At 41.4% G+C, this 14,726-nt stretch overlaps 1 protein-coding gene across 7 annotated transcripts in view; it reads left to right on the plus strand.

Annotated features, from left to right (window-relative positions):
• Positions 1-14,726, plus strand: part of Ctnnd2 (catenin delta 2) — a 793,031-nt gene that overhangs the window by 428,381 nt on the left and 349,924 nt on the right. For all 7 annotated transcript variants that reach the window (XM_021182850.2, XM_021182851.2, XM_029469855.1 and 4 more), the window contains one exon: positions 4,719-4,891. In XM_021182850.2, the coding sequence (XP_021038509.1) occupies positions 4,719-4,891 (173 nt within the window). The remainder of the gene's footprint in view (positions 1-4,718; positions 4,892-14,726) is intronic.

Below are 14,726 nucleotides of genomic sequence, written 5' to 3' on the forward strand. Positions count from 1 at the left end.
GCAAGTGTATTCCAGAAAGACAAATCCCAGCCAGGTTTTTACCATTACCTTTGTGATAATAATAATAATAATGATAATGACAATAAAGGTAATAAATGATGATACTAATGTGGCATAAAATAATTCATATAAAGTCCTTGCATGCTGTCAAGACTCACATTTATACTCACATTTGGACAGATTTAAGTGTGAAGCAGCAGAAGTAAGGTCTGGATGAAGAAGAGTGCTGAAGCCAGAGGCGTCCTTAGATCCTTAGGGAAGCTCTGTCAGCTGAGGAATGCCCCAGCAGCAGAGGGACTGGGTGTTCGATTCCTTGCTGAGTCTCTTTTAAACTTCAGTGTGTTAATAGGTGTAAAGCACTCGGCACAATTCTAGTAATGATCTACTAAAGAACATCTGTTAATTCCGTCACCACAACCACCATCAGCATCTATGGCTGTGTAAATGTGTAGTAGGACAAACCCCACATCTGCTGACTTGTGCTTCTGGATTGATGGTTTTCATCACATACCTCATCATTTTGTTAACACGGTTGTGACTTAAGTGATGGCTTGCAAATGTCATTTAGGAGGCCCCTGGCCTTCCTGTGTTACTATGCACTGTGAAATTTAATTCAGATTTGATGTATGTGGGACAGATGTTCAACTAAGTCAGAAAAGAACTGGAAATTCCAGATGAGGTCTCTTTAAACCCGTGCAAACATATATACATGATAAACCACACATAATCAAGGATACTCTTAGAGCATCTAATCTAATTGATTTTGTAAGAAACTGACTTGTATCATAGTAAATATATGTTAATATAACCCGTAAGTAGGCCTAATGCTTTATGTAAAATATAACTTTTCAACCGTTGTATTTTCTGAGGTTGACTTTGTTACACCAACAGTGGACACTGAGCCAGCCTTTGATGGGACCTCGAAGTAGCAGTTCACTAGGGAAATAGTGTAATCTGAGAAGTGGGGATTTATTCTGCAGCTAGAGAATGTCAATTTTGTAAGATCCTTTCGTCCTTAAAGTGCTCATGTGTACATGAGACTTAGTGTTTGATGTTAAAGGATAACTGTTCCTGGAAAAAGAGAAATCAGACATTCAGGTCATCTCCAGCTCCTAAGCCTGAGATGACAGCTCCAAGTCTGTCTGTCTCTCTCTGGTCATGTTCTGGGGATAATGGAAATTTAAAGTACAACTTCTCTGGCAGGTTGCTGTGTCCTCTTCAAATCAATTCATACAAGCAAGAGCCTGTTGAGACGCTAGCACTCCACTCAGTAGCCTGTGTTCGCTGCAATCTCACATATGTAGTTGCATGAACTGGGTAGTTCCTGGCCAATTCCCCACTCTGTCCTGTCAGAACAAGGACATTGAACAGAGCAAGGACTCTCTAAAAAGACTATCTAAACCACAGATAATCAAGAAACAATTTCATCTGCCTTCCTGGCCTGCAAGGAATAGTCCTTCTCAGCTGACTCCAGATCCATTTTCAGGATTCTTTTATGATGAGCAAACTCTACAGAAATCGTTCTTGAACTTTCAGGTCTAGAAGTGTGTATCCAGAATATCACTTCAGTTTTCTGTCACCAGGACAAAAATCCTCCTCCTCTGCTGCTGGGAGTTCGGGTGTCTTCTGCTGCAGTTCTTTGCACAGAAGGCAGTATTTTCATATGTGGAATTTAGGGAGAAAATGTCCTCCACTCCCCTCACTTACACCTTCCACGTCATCCCATCCTCTTCCTGTGCATACACTCCATCTCCTCAAGATTATTGCCTCTGTTTGACTATAGCCCAAGCAAGCCTACATATAAACCCAGAGGTTTTGGGGCGCGCGGGGGCGGGGGAGAGAGAGAGAGAGAGAATATGAGAATTTAAATCCCTAAACTAAATTCCTTAAAAATCTTTGGCAACTTTATATTTTCTGCCTCAATGCACAGTTTTACTAATCAACTAATGGAAATTTGTATGCAATTTTGACTTCCACTATTAAAGCAATTTAGGGACGTTGTATGATTTTTTTTGACCATTGTCATGTATACATGTTCTCCAAAACTGGAAAAAAATGATCTTGTTGATTTGAATCCCAATGATCAGTGAAAAAGTCACTGTAACACACACACAGAGTCTGGGCTCTTGTTCCAGTTGTTTTATCCTTGGCAGGTGACAAGTCAGTGCTTTGCTGTCATGATATACCGGTTGTTGGTGCAATTACCAATGTCAAAGCACTTCTTGCTTTCAGAGCTTGAGATGTATTAGCAGAATAATGAGATAGGGAATCTTGATTTGTTTTCATTGAGTATTGATCAAGTACATGACTGATTCTGTAAAAGATGGGCAGGTTTGATTACCCCACAATGCATTTCTCAGGAGTACATAAACTGTAGTTTTAATTGAAATTCTGTTTGCAAAAGATAACTTGAAAATCCTGTATAAACAGATTTGTACATTTCCAGGGATAATTGTATGAATCTATTCATAAAACACAAAGTCATTGAACTCACTACTCAGGGAAGTTCATTGGAGCAGACTCACACTCTCTTGAAAGGCAAATAATTACCACATGTGGCCATTTTGCTTTTTGGATTTTGTTAGGTGATGTGAAAATAAAGGTTCTCTTTTATTTGACTTTGTTGAGATTCCCAACTGTGTGCACGGTTGGTGCATCTGCCATAACCTTCCTTACCTGTACACTGCTGTAGAAGGAAGGGGTGCCCAGCACAGGCTGTTAGGTGCCCATCTCCTTTCCTAAATGAATTAACAGAATAAGGCAGTGCAGTGCTTCCTGTTTCAGATATACTATTGAGAAAAACCATCGCTCTTCCACTGTGCCCGCTCTCTCCACTAAGTTCTAGTCTCCACTAAGGACCAGGACTAAAGCACTTGGCCAAACATCAATGCTGTAGCAGTGAGGCCCCCCTGTCTCTTCTTGGTGGATAGCCCCATGTCTCACTACCACAAACAACCTTTTCTACTTGCCTTCTAAAAGGTTTTCCAGAACTCTGTCTGCCCATTGTCTAGAACTTAGAGAGCAGCTCTGGACTTCGCTGTGCCAGGTGCTTCCCCCCACCACTACCAATATAGAACTCCTGGTGTCCAGTAAAGAGGATACATCCCCCCACAGAGGCACCATCATTCTGGTAATTACACTTGGAGTACACACTGCAGGGTCCTTCTGCCAGATTCTGAAACCATGTGGTGCATACTGTTTCCCTGGGATTGAGTTTGTATTCAATAATAGAGAGTTTCAGTTGTGCTTTGCTGATACTTTTTGTGATAAAGTTGGGGCTGTATGAAAACATGATTTTAAATGTTATGCTCAGGCCGTTTAGAAGTGCCACGAGGGAATGAGTGCAGAGACCATAAATGACAAGGTTCCTGAGAACCAGTTCTACTAAAAATAGGCACATTATAGCTGTTCAAGACTGGTTCTGGTCAAATCTAGGATTTCCTTTGGAAGAGAATTCCATGTATAAAGACAAGTCAGGACCCTGTGATTTCTTACTTACCAGAAACAATACTGTTATTTAAAAAAAAGAAAGAAAGAAAGAAAGAAAGAAAGAAAGAAAGAAAGAAAGAAAGAAAGCAAAGAAAGTATCAAGGATGTTCCAGGGCTGTCCCATAGGTGCTGTGTCTGCATGAATGAAGAACTGGCTTTGTATCATACTACTAAAAAAAAGGAAGGAAGGAAGGAAGGAAGGAAGGAAGGAAGAAAGAAAGAAAGAAAGAAAGAAAGAAAGAAAGAAAGAAAGAAAGAAAGAGAGAAAGAGAGAAAGAGAGAGAGAGAGAAAGCAAGCAAGCATGAAGACATTTGTATTCACAGGTTCTGGCTCCTCCATCATTCTTCCCACACCAGCCATCTCTCCAACACACTCAAGGGAAACTAGCAAATAAGTGCTCACTACTCCATGAGGGTTTAAGTTCCTGAAGTGAATATTAAGTTTGAGTTTTAATCTTTTTTCTAAAACAGTGTGTGTAAACTCTCGCAAGAATGCCAGTTAAGTGGAACACAGAAGAGAAAGTCAAACTGTACATGCAGAATGTAACTGAGTCGTAAGGCCAGGACTTGACCGTATTTTCTCACCCCCATGTTAACAGCATTGGTCTTAACACCCTGGCTTTCTCTTTGTTCTCCGGCTGAGCATTGCTGTGATGGCAAAGATAACTAGTCCTCGGGGACCAGGGTGAATCTTACATTGTATGAGCAGCTATTAATATTTTAAATACTGTCTGCTCTCTGGCACTGTGGTATTACATCATTATTTATACAATAGAATCTGTCACTGGCTGGAAGGCTTTGAGTGTTTTAGCATGCCAGTCATGAAGTGGGATATAATTATATTAATGCAATTAACATGTACAAAAGGGTGGACTTTTTTAAAACATTATTTCAAATGTTTCTGATCTCGTCTGATCCAGAAATAACCACTTGATTAATTTGCCTCATAAGATATATCTCTATGTAGGTCAGGATGAGATCATTTGAAAAATCTACTCCTCAGAGAACTTTAAAGCCACCGGAAAAAAAGAAAAGAAAAAAGGAAAAAAGAAAAATCTCATCTGAGAGTTGGAGCTGAATTATATGGTCATTTTAGTTCTCAGAATTCAAGGCATAGATGGCTGGAATCATATGCATGTGATGATTCTAGGCTACTCTCAATAAATAATACATGTCATTTCTGCTTCACTGAGACTGTCACTGACTGTTCTAAATGACTTTCATCCCAGGGCCTAGCCTGCTCTCCCAGAGTGCACTTCAGCTCAATTCTAAACCTGAAGGGTCTTTCCAGTATCCGGCCAGCTACCATAGCAACCAGACCCTGGCCCTGGGTGACACAGCCCCTTCTCAGCTCCCAGCACGCAGCACCCAAGCCCGAGCTGCCGGCCAGAGCTTCAGCCAGGTAAGGGTCCTTGCTCTTTGTGTGGATGCAGAACCAGAGAGGCACAGGGAACACGGGATCCAGATGGGTTTTGTGGGAGTGTTGTACAACTTACAAAAGGTCCTCTGCTGTGTATGAAGGAAAGAAATGGCAAAATATTAGTGGAGAGTAATACAAAATGGGAAACATTTTTTTAAGTATGCCTGCCTGTGAGTTGCAAATCTTGTATCTCTGTTGTGTGTATTTAGCTGTATGAATAAGTAAATGGCCATATAGTTACCATATCTGCATCTATCTGTGTTATTAGTAGATCAGACATTCTGAATTTCTTAGTTCACCTGATGAAAAGAAAATAGTTTAAAAGGAATGTCATGCAATTATTCTTTGAAGTTAATCTTATCAAGGAATTGTGTAAACTCTTAATCAAAAGTGTAGAATTAGACTATAGATAATTGTATTAAGTTTAGGAATAGTTACGCTTTGTCAAGTCAGATTTTGAAGGAGAGCCTTAATTTTTTGTTTTCTTTAAGGCATGAGAGTGTTTTTTAAATTCAGTGAACAAATTCATTATCCGTCCTTAAAAACAACTCAGTTAGAAGCAACCAGGTCTAATATATGGGGGTGTTAATTCACAGAGAGGGTACATACACACACTCACGCAAATGCACACACACACAGATGCACACACACACATTCACCTTTGAAAACTTTTATGCCACCTAAATGAAAATCATGTGTGTGTGTATGTGTGTGTGTGTGTGTGTATGTGTGTGTGTATGTGTAACATTTTTCTTTTATGACTTGGCTGTAGTATGTAGTATATATTCAATCAATCCACCAGAATTAATATATTCAAGGGTTATCTTCTTTAATGAAACTTTGGGCATATTTCCAGCTGTATAAGATATTCTGAACTACTGTGCTTTTGACTCTGGAATGAAGGTCCAACCACTCCCATCTTTGAAATGAGGAGACTGTTTATTTCTTAGGCACTTATTGAGTAGCACATTTACCTGGAACCCTTCCCAAGTCCCAGGACCCATCACTGAGTTCTGCAGGCCGCTAGCCCATCTCGCTTACTGATTTCCTGAGAGCTGCTTAAAAGCAGGCTCTCCTCTACGTAGTGGTAGGACCTTGTAGGCCATGTGTACCTAGATAATGTAGGCAGAGAGATTTAGATTAGAACGGTCTGGTGTAGCCACTACAGCAATCAAGTGACACTGACCATTTCCTTTCCTAAAGCCACACCATCCTGATCACCGTATTTAAAAACGACTTCTTCCCTCAAGTCTTGCCAGCTGTGGTTTTGTAAATGTTACCTTCTAGTGAGCCAGGGCTGTAACAGCGCAGATAAAAGAGAATTGTGAAGCAGTTCATGGACTTAAAAGCTTGGCTCTCTGCCTCCCATGAACACTCCATCAGAGATTGTTACTACACTGTAAAGATGGCGCAGTTATGTTTTTGGAATTACCAGAGTTGTGGTTTGAAAACACCAATAGAGTGTGAGCAGTCAAGAGATCACTTTAGCAGGAGTTAAATATTGCGGAGTAGAGAGGTAGGATCAAGACGTCTGAAGACTCACACCGGGCTCCGATGGACTAATGCACTGTCTCCAGCAGAGCTTAGATAGCAGTTGACCAACCACCTCAACTCACAACAGTTCAGTGGTTGTTGGTGACTGGAAACATGGCAAACTCCAGCCGTGTGTTGTATATGGAGAGCTGATTCACTGAATACCACTATAAGACCTGTAACTTCAAAGTAATAGCATAGAAATGCTCGAACCAGAAAACTAGCAATTAAGCCAAACAATTAATGTTATACCTTTGAAAATCAAGCATCCAGGTCCTGTTTCAGTGGCATCTCATTCAGAGCCATTGGATTTACAAAACCCATGTGAAATATTCTTGCCAATATCCTAAATCATATAACATCTCTCCAGGAGAGATTAATGTTGTAGATGACCTGTTGTCATCAAATACTACATGGGCTACATGCTACATAGTAAGCCCAAGTTGTGGCTAATGGATGATAAGCTGAGTAAGACCAATGACTAGCTGAAAAATATTTATTCTCTCTCTAAAGATTGTAATTCTAAAGGGACATCAGTGGTTTCTGTCTAGTTCACAAGTCACATCCCAGTGGGAATATGAAGTAGCATCATAAATGTCTAAGATGCTGGTTTCAATTCTTAGACAGACTCTAGTTTACCCAGCACCCTGGGGCTTCGCTGAGTGACCGTTACCAAATTCTCCAGGAGGCCTTGGGGATGGACGGGAAACCTCAATGTATCCATCTTAAAGTCTCATCAGTCACAGACACTGCTGTCAGACAGTTCTCTTGTGTCTTTGGCTACTCTTTCCTCAAACGCTAAGGTGGTTCATGAAGTAGAAGTAAAGGACAGAAGATAAGCAGCCAGGCCCTGAAAGTGGCACATCTTTTCCAGGATGCAGTGTAACCTGATTCACATGGCGCTCTCTCTTCTCCACCACAAAGGCTCTGCCCATCCAAGCTGAACACTTCTCATAGCTTTTAAGAAGGCTGTGGCTTACTTCTCCCTGTCTACTCACTTTTCAGCCAACTTTGGCCTTTCAGTTGGCTCCTATAAGCACTCCCAATAGAATTGCACTTTTCCCCCATGTACTTAATCTATTACCCGATTATTCATTGATTCTTCAAGACATTTAACTGTACCTGGAGGTGTAGTGAGCCTGTATCTTTAGAATGATGAAGTATGGAAAATGGACATGGTCTTTGTCCTCAGGGAGTTTTTATTCTAGCAGCGGGCATGAAAATTAGAAAACCAACACTTGAAATAAGCAAAGTGCATAGACTATATTCATAACATATTAGATTGTGTTACTTAATACAATAATATTATGCTATGTAGATAATTAGATGATAACATATAATATATTCATAATATATTACATTTATAACATATTAAAGATGATGGCCACTGAGGGAAGCATATGGACAGAGAATAGGATGATATTCAGAGAAGAAAATAGAACACCATGGAACATTTTAAAGGAGATGTTTGGGTAAGGACACATGGGAGAGGCTCTTGGCTATCTGTGGAGTGGTAAGCCTAATGGTCTCCAGCCGCAGTTAACTGGCATATTAACAAAACAACATGTAGATCAGCGCAGCCAGAGCAGGGTTCAGGGATTTGCCAAGTGTCTCTAGCCTTAGTGGATCAGTGGTAGGACTCACTTTTGAATGCAGTGGGAAGTTGAGAGTTCCAAGCAGAGCCTGACGATACCTAGAATCATTGTCCTGCCAGATACTGTTGCACAAAAGGCTCCCCTTAGTTTGATTCAATGCAAAGCTTCAGCTCCAGAAAATCATTTCTACCCCTGCAGGACCCGGTCCAGGATCCACCAAATTTTACCCGGGTCTGTTTTTTAAGCCGTTCACATGTTTCTGGGAAGGACCAAAGTATGCTGTGATAATCTGAGGAAATGACCTGCAGGAAACTGAGAATCATATGACATTCATATGAAGTTAAGCCACCCAATAGTGGACATCCCAAAATTTTTCTACAGAAGAAATTCTTCATTTCCTTTCAATCTGGCCTATCTGTTTAATGTTATACTGACTTCATGTCTTAAAAGTCCCCGTGCAAGCTCTATCATAATTATGAATATGTTGATGTTCCTGTCTCCCAAAGGCAGAAGAGTAGATCATCGGACCATTGGCACTTGGATGGCTACTTTATGAGTGGTAGTAAGGTAGACCATAAACTTGCCTATAGTACAGAGGGGAAGAAAGTTCCTAATAGTCAGCCATTGTATTGATCTCCGCATGGGGAAGGCCACTCTCGCTTGCTTAATCATAAAATAAATTGCCTTGAAGTAATACTGGTACTGTAATTGAGACAGCAAAATTGCAGGTAACATCTCGCTGACAAAATCAACTTTACTGAAAAAAAAGGTATGGTAATCGCACAGATTTCCATAGCATACTTTAGTCCTTCCTAGAAACATCTGAGTAGCTTTAGAAGAAAAAAAAAAAGCCTGAATTCCAGTACCACTGTTCCAGGGTGTGTCCACAGATATGTAATAGTGGTCCATTTAGAAAACACAGCTTTGCATAGATGTAGATGCCATGCAGACTCCACAGAATGCACCCCGCATGGGGCATTCAGGGGAGAGGGCATGTTTTTCTACGTGTTTTCCTTGGCATACCTGTGGGGTTCTGACAGGTGGTTTTTTCCCCCCTCTCTTTCTTTTCCAAATAGTTTTAAAATGCTCACTTCTTGTAAATCTGCATTCCTCCTTGCTTTGCTTTCAAGTCTTCCCCCTATTTTCTCTCTCTAGCATAAACATGTTGAATCTGGCTTTGACAATCGAAGCATTTTGTATGGCAAGGAGTTTATATTTGTGCTCCAAGCTTACGTTCCCTTTTCTGTGCAAGTATTTAGATTATTAAAGTTGTTCTGACAGAGCTTCATGCCGAAGTGAAAGTTTCATGGATATATATTTTTGCCAGTGTTCATGTAGACTTTCAAAAGATCTGCCACTGAGATACCCTTCCTATGTATTATTTATTATAACTGTCTGTAGGATCTTTGTGTCCTTGTATTGTGTTTTCGTCTCCACTTTTCTTTCTATTGGAACTTACAGAAATGGCTCTACATGAAATACTTAATAGAATTTTAATATTGGCATCCCCTGTCTGCATGGCTAGGGGCAGGTGGCTTGCAGGATCTCTCAGTATCTATAATATGTGTTCTCCCTCTCCCTCCTCCTCTTCCACACCTTCTTATTGCACCTTCTCCTCTCTCCCCTGTCCTCTTCCTCTTCTTCCTCCTTCTTCTCCTCCCTTCACTACTTTCCATGATTTTGGGACCCTCAGTTAAGGAGGAAGCAATAAGGGATGCCTCCATGAGGATGCACACGATGATACTTGGCCTTTGGGCCCTTTATCTGAGGGGAAAAAACCTATATTCATTTTTTTTTCAGTAAAGTTGAATTTGTAAGTGAGATGTTACCCACAATTTTATTAGCCCTTCCTTTCCCAGTGATGATCACCACCTTAGCAGTTAATGCCTTCGGGAACAACACAAGCCCTATGCATAAACACTGTCTCTTCTCTTTATGTTATTTATCAGTTCCTATCAAAGCCAGAGCCCCTCGGGAGGATGGCTAGACAAGCAGCACATCATTTGAGTTGACTGTGTCCAAAACTCAAGTCTCTCTTACAGTACCAGGATTTTTGAAGTTATAGGTTGGCACCCCCTTCTTTCTAGAGACCAGTGTAGAGGAAAAGTTGGCTGACTCCTGTGAACCATGACTATAATGCAGAAGCAAATGTGTTACAAGACAGAGATTAAACTCAGGGGACATAGCTTATTTGGGGATGTAGATGTATCCCCCTGGGCTACATTTTATACAATAATTCAGTGAAACCATTTGGCAAACAAAAAGCCTGAAGGGTTGACAATTTCCTCCTGTTTGAAAGGCGAGAGTGGACAGCTTTGTCCATACTTGTGTGAACTTCTGAGCTCTACACACACGTATCCCAAGAAAGCAGAATTATTTCTCTAAAGTTTCAGTCAGCACAGAACTGATGTTCTTAAATTATCTTACTGGAAGGTTCTCGGTGAGACATCAGTGTCTCCGGAACGGTCCCTGCAGGGCCTTCCTTCATTCCGGCTTCCCTGAGTCACTGGGACAGTACACATCAGTCATTAGCTTACTCTCTCTCTACTTTGTCATTATTTAGACCACACGGTGTTAAGATAGTTTCTGCAAATGCCAGACCACAGCCTTCCTGATGTAAGCCATGGCCACATTCCTGCACCTCTCTTGACAGCCCAGAGGTGGAAGCTCTGCTTCCTTTGAAACGTGCTCTCTGCCCTGTACTGACCATGTCCTGACCCAGAAGCACTTCTGCCAACAGAGTCTGAGGCAGAATGGTCTTCAGCGGGGACACCTCAAGTGACAGATCTACCCCTGTGTTCATGTAACCACAGGAAACTGAGAAGGGGCAAAACATGGGTAAAAAAGGAGATGCCAGACTGATGGCTATCCACGAAGCTTGCTCATCTTGGGTAGTCACCAGGTAGTGACGTCAGTTGTCCATTCCTGACTTCACGGCATTAGCTCCCTAGCATCCTGAGCAAATATCATTCCTCTCCCAGAGCTGGGGCCCTCCTGACTGCTTCAGCAAACTTGGCAAGTCTCAATGTGTCCTCACAAGGACTGTCCTAAATCAGGGACCTGTTTTATACAATGTGGTTTCTTTTAGAGCCAGGGTATACTCATGACTGGGACTCCGGATTCCTGAGAGCGTGTTGGCTGTGAGGTCACTTGAGAGCTGGCTGTAAGCATTGGGATTTTTCTGGGGACACTTGCTCTGCTTAGTGACTTGTAGGTGCTAGTGACCTGATGCATCAAGCTTGTGCTTTGTGTAGTTAAAGCCTGTTTGGCAGCCATGTGTGCATTGCCTGCCTTCCAGATCCAATTGTATTGAAAATATATCCTCTATGAAACAGCTCTATCACAGTGGCATGAATCCACAGTACAATTATATAAAAGGTCACAATAAGCAAATGAGTAACACATACCCACACCCCACACCCCACCACACACACACACACACACACACACACACACACACACACAAAAGTGGAACATAAAATGTATAACTGTAGTTTATCCTAAGTCTGTCCTAAGCAAAACTTACAGACAAAGACATGATATATTTGTTTTATCAAAGCATTTCTGAGTGTATGGCTTCTATTCTTGAGGATTTTCTAACAAGATAAAACAGGGTTACACTGAATGTATCTCCAGCTCCAGCCTGTTGAGTCATATCACATACTTGATAGCTACTTCCTTCTGAGTTCCAAAGAAGCAGATTCCCCACCTTCTCAGCAACAAAGAGACATTAGTTCTGGGACTGATCTAAGGAACTAGGAAGGAATAACACAGGTTCCTGCCAGCAGAACCATGACTAGGGACAGCATCAGGACCCAACTTTGCTCCAAGTTATTGTGAAATATGTTGTGTCACTATTCTTCTTTAGGGCCCTCTTCAACAATAACACAATTCTTCCCATTCTCTTTACTGATAAATGCTCAAATATCACTATGAAAAGGAGTCTAGCCCTCAATTTTTAACCTGAAATCTAATTTGAAAAGTAGACTTACAATTTTATTGTATGAACTTACGTTTGAGGTACAGCTTAACTCCTAGATGAGTGGACTAAATTCTTTCCATCTTCTGTGTGTGTGTGTGTGTTTTAATTCAACAATGGGTTAGGATAAGCTATCCTATGAATTGTGAAGTAGACTTAAACTATAGCCTTATGTCTCCCAAACTGGCCAAGAGGCACTAAATGAATTTATACAGTGAAACAAAAGCAAATGCGTGCTCCCAGGTTCCCATTTTTTGTGCAAATGATGAGCTGCTCTTCGACATTTATTACTCCATGAGCCACAGTGATGGACCACAGCATCCCTGGACCATTTGTTATGAGCTATAGATGAGCTGGTGCAGCTGTGCAGCCCAATAAGTTAGACCCTGGTTACGTGTGGCTGTGTGAATTGGGATTAATCATGTGCACGCTAAATCCAGTGCTTCCGTTGACAAGCAGCATTTGAGGCCCTCAATGAGCCTGTCTGTCTAGTGAATGCTAAATTGGGACATGCCAGTTTGGGACATTACCAGGCCTAAAGCAAGTGGATGGGACCATGCTGCTCAATGGGTACCAATAAGGCTGGTGTAGTAAGACTGCTGAGTGATAGGGGTGTTTAAACACATAGAGACAGCAGGCTGGGTTAAATTGTGTTTTATTACACACACACACACACACACACACACACACACACACACACACACTGAATAACACTACTTACTGCCTCAGAGACAACATAAAATATTACCGCTTCTTTCTCCTTTCCCTTTTTCTTGTTAAAAATTTTATAAACTTTTTACCAAGATCCTCCTATATGTCTGTTTTTGACTTAGACATTCAAAATGTCTAACGGTCATCTGGCATTTTCCAAAACTTCTACAGATTTGGGGACCATTTAAGGAAAGTTTGTAAATGTTAATATCCAACATAATTAGTACACTCAAATGGCATGTTCCAGCAGATACAAAAAAACAAAACCAAACAAACAAACTAAAAAAAACTGGCAAGGTATTTACAAATCATAGATTTCATGGGATCCACATAAGTCAAATACATAAATATTGACTACTCATTCCACTGTTTTGGTAAATTAGCTTATTAATTAAATTAGTTCCTTTCAAATTATTTTTTCAAATCTTTTACATAAGTGAACTAACTATATTTACACTATTTCCTCTGTTCCCTCTCCATGTCCCAAGTCCTGAATCGCAAATGTTCACCCTCCTCTTCTTTAATTATTATTGTTTTATACACACATGCATACATGCAAGTACACAAATGGCCAAGTCCACCTAGTGGTGATTCTATGCACATGTAGGGATAACCACTTAGGGTTGAATTTGCCAGGAGCTCATCCATGGAGAGAACAAAGCCGCCCTCTGTCAGCGGTCTGTAGCTCTCCATCTAGGGCTGTGGCCTTATGAGATTGCCTCCATCCACACTGACGTGTTGGGATGTCAACTCGTTTTTCAGGTCATGTTTAGGCAGCCATGCTGTTGAGAGTTCACGGGTGCAGTTTCCCTGTCACATAAAAGACATGGTCTCCTAGCTGATGTCCTGTCTTGTCCTTTGACTCTTACAAACCTACCACCTCTCTCCAGCAACAACCCTGAGGCCTTAAATGGAAGGACTGCTTTTCCATGTGGGGCTACGCCTAGCACAGTCCTTTAGCTATGCATTTTGATTAGTTGTAGGTCTCGACACTAGCTTCCATTGAGAATTCCATCCATGCACACAATGTTTTACAGTTGTACCCCTTCCCCACCTTCACAGCTATTTGTCCTGTCCCCTTCCCAGAAACCCACATATCCCATCCAACTTCATCTCTGTCCTCTTCTCATTTGTTTGAAATCCAACCCAACCAGTCCAGTCAGTGCTGTTCATACAAGCATAAATGTAGGGTCATCTACTGGAGCATAGACAGCCTGCCAGGATTATGCCCCAGAAGAACCCAGATCCTCCATCCCTCTCTAAGAATTACCTTTCAGCATCTCCTGCGTGGAACCCTTTGGGATACTGTCCTGTTCATGCTGAGCCTGCCTTGATCTTACTAAGGTCTTGTGCAGGCAGCCACAGCCTCTGTGAGTTACTGTTGGGATGTCCCTGTTGTGGCGAGAAGACACTATCACATAACACTCTTGCCTATTCTCTGACTTAGAATCTTTCCATTCCTTCTTCCATGATGTTCCTGAGCATTGAGAGGAGGCAGTGGAGTACAGCTCAGGGCTGAGTAGATCAAAATCACTTATTCTTTGTATTGTGACCGATTATATAATCTCTGTATCAACCTCCATTCACTGCTAAAAAGACAGCTGCACTTAAATTAGGCACATTTATCATTATTCATTAAAAAAGAATGCCCTCTCTAATGCCATTGTTAATGTAATAGAAGGCCATTATTTGTGTCATAGAAGACATAATAGAGTTTATTGTAAGCAGGGGACTCCCTATTCTTAATGTTTCCGCCATTATCATCCTGTGTGAGGCTCTCCCACCACTCGCTAGCCAGATACGAGGTCATAGAGATCTTAGTCAACAACAGAGTGGAGCCTCAGAGGGAAAATGTCTGCGTGCTTGTCGGAATTTTTAGGATCAGTACCATCTACCTCCCTCGACAGACTGCTATCAACCCCAGGACCCACTTCAGATGCCCAGAACTAGATGGTCTGCCATTGTTGGTTCTCAAAGTTTGGAGGAGACTTCAGTCACC

Source organism: Mus caroli, chromosome 15 (genome assembly GCF_900094665.2).
Source record: "Mus caroli chromosome 15, CAROLI_EIJ_v1.1, whole genome shotgun sequence".
Lineage (NCBI taxonomy): Eukaryota > Metazoa > Chordata > Mammalia > Rodentia > Muridae > Mus > Mus caroli.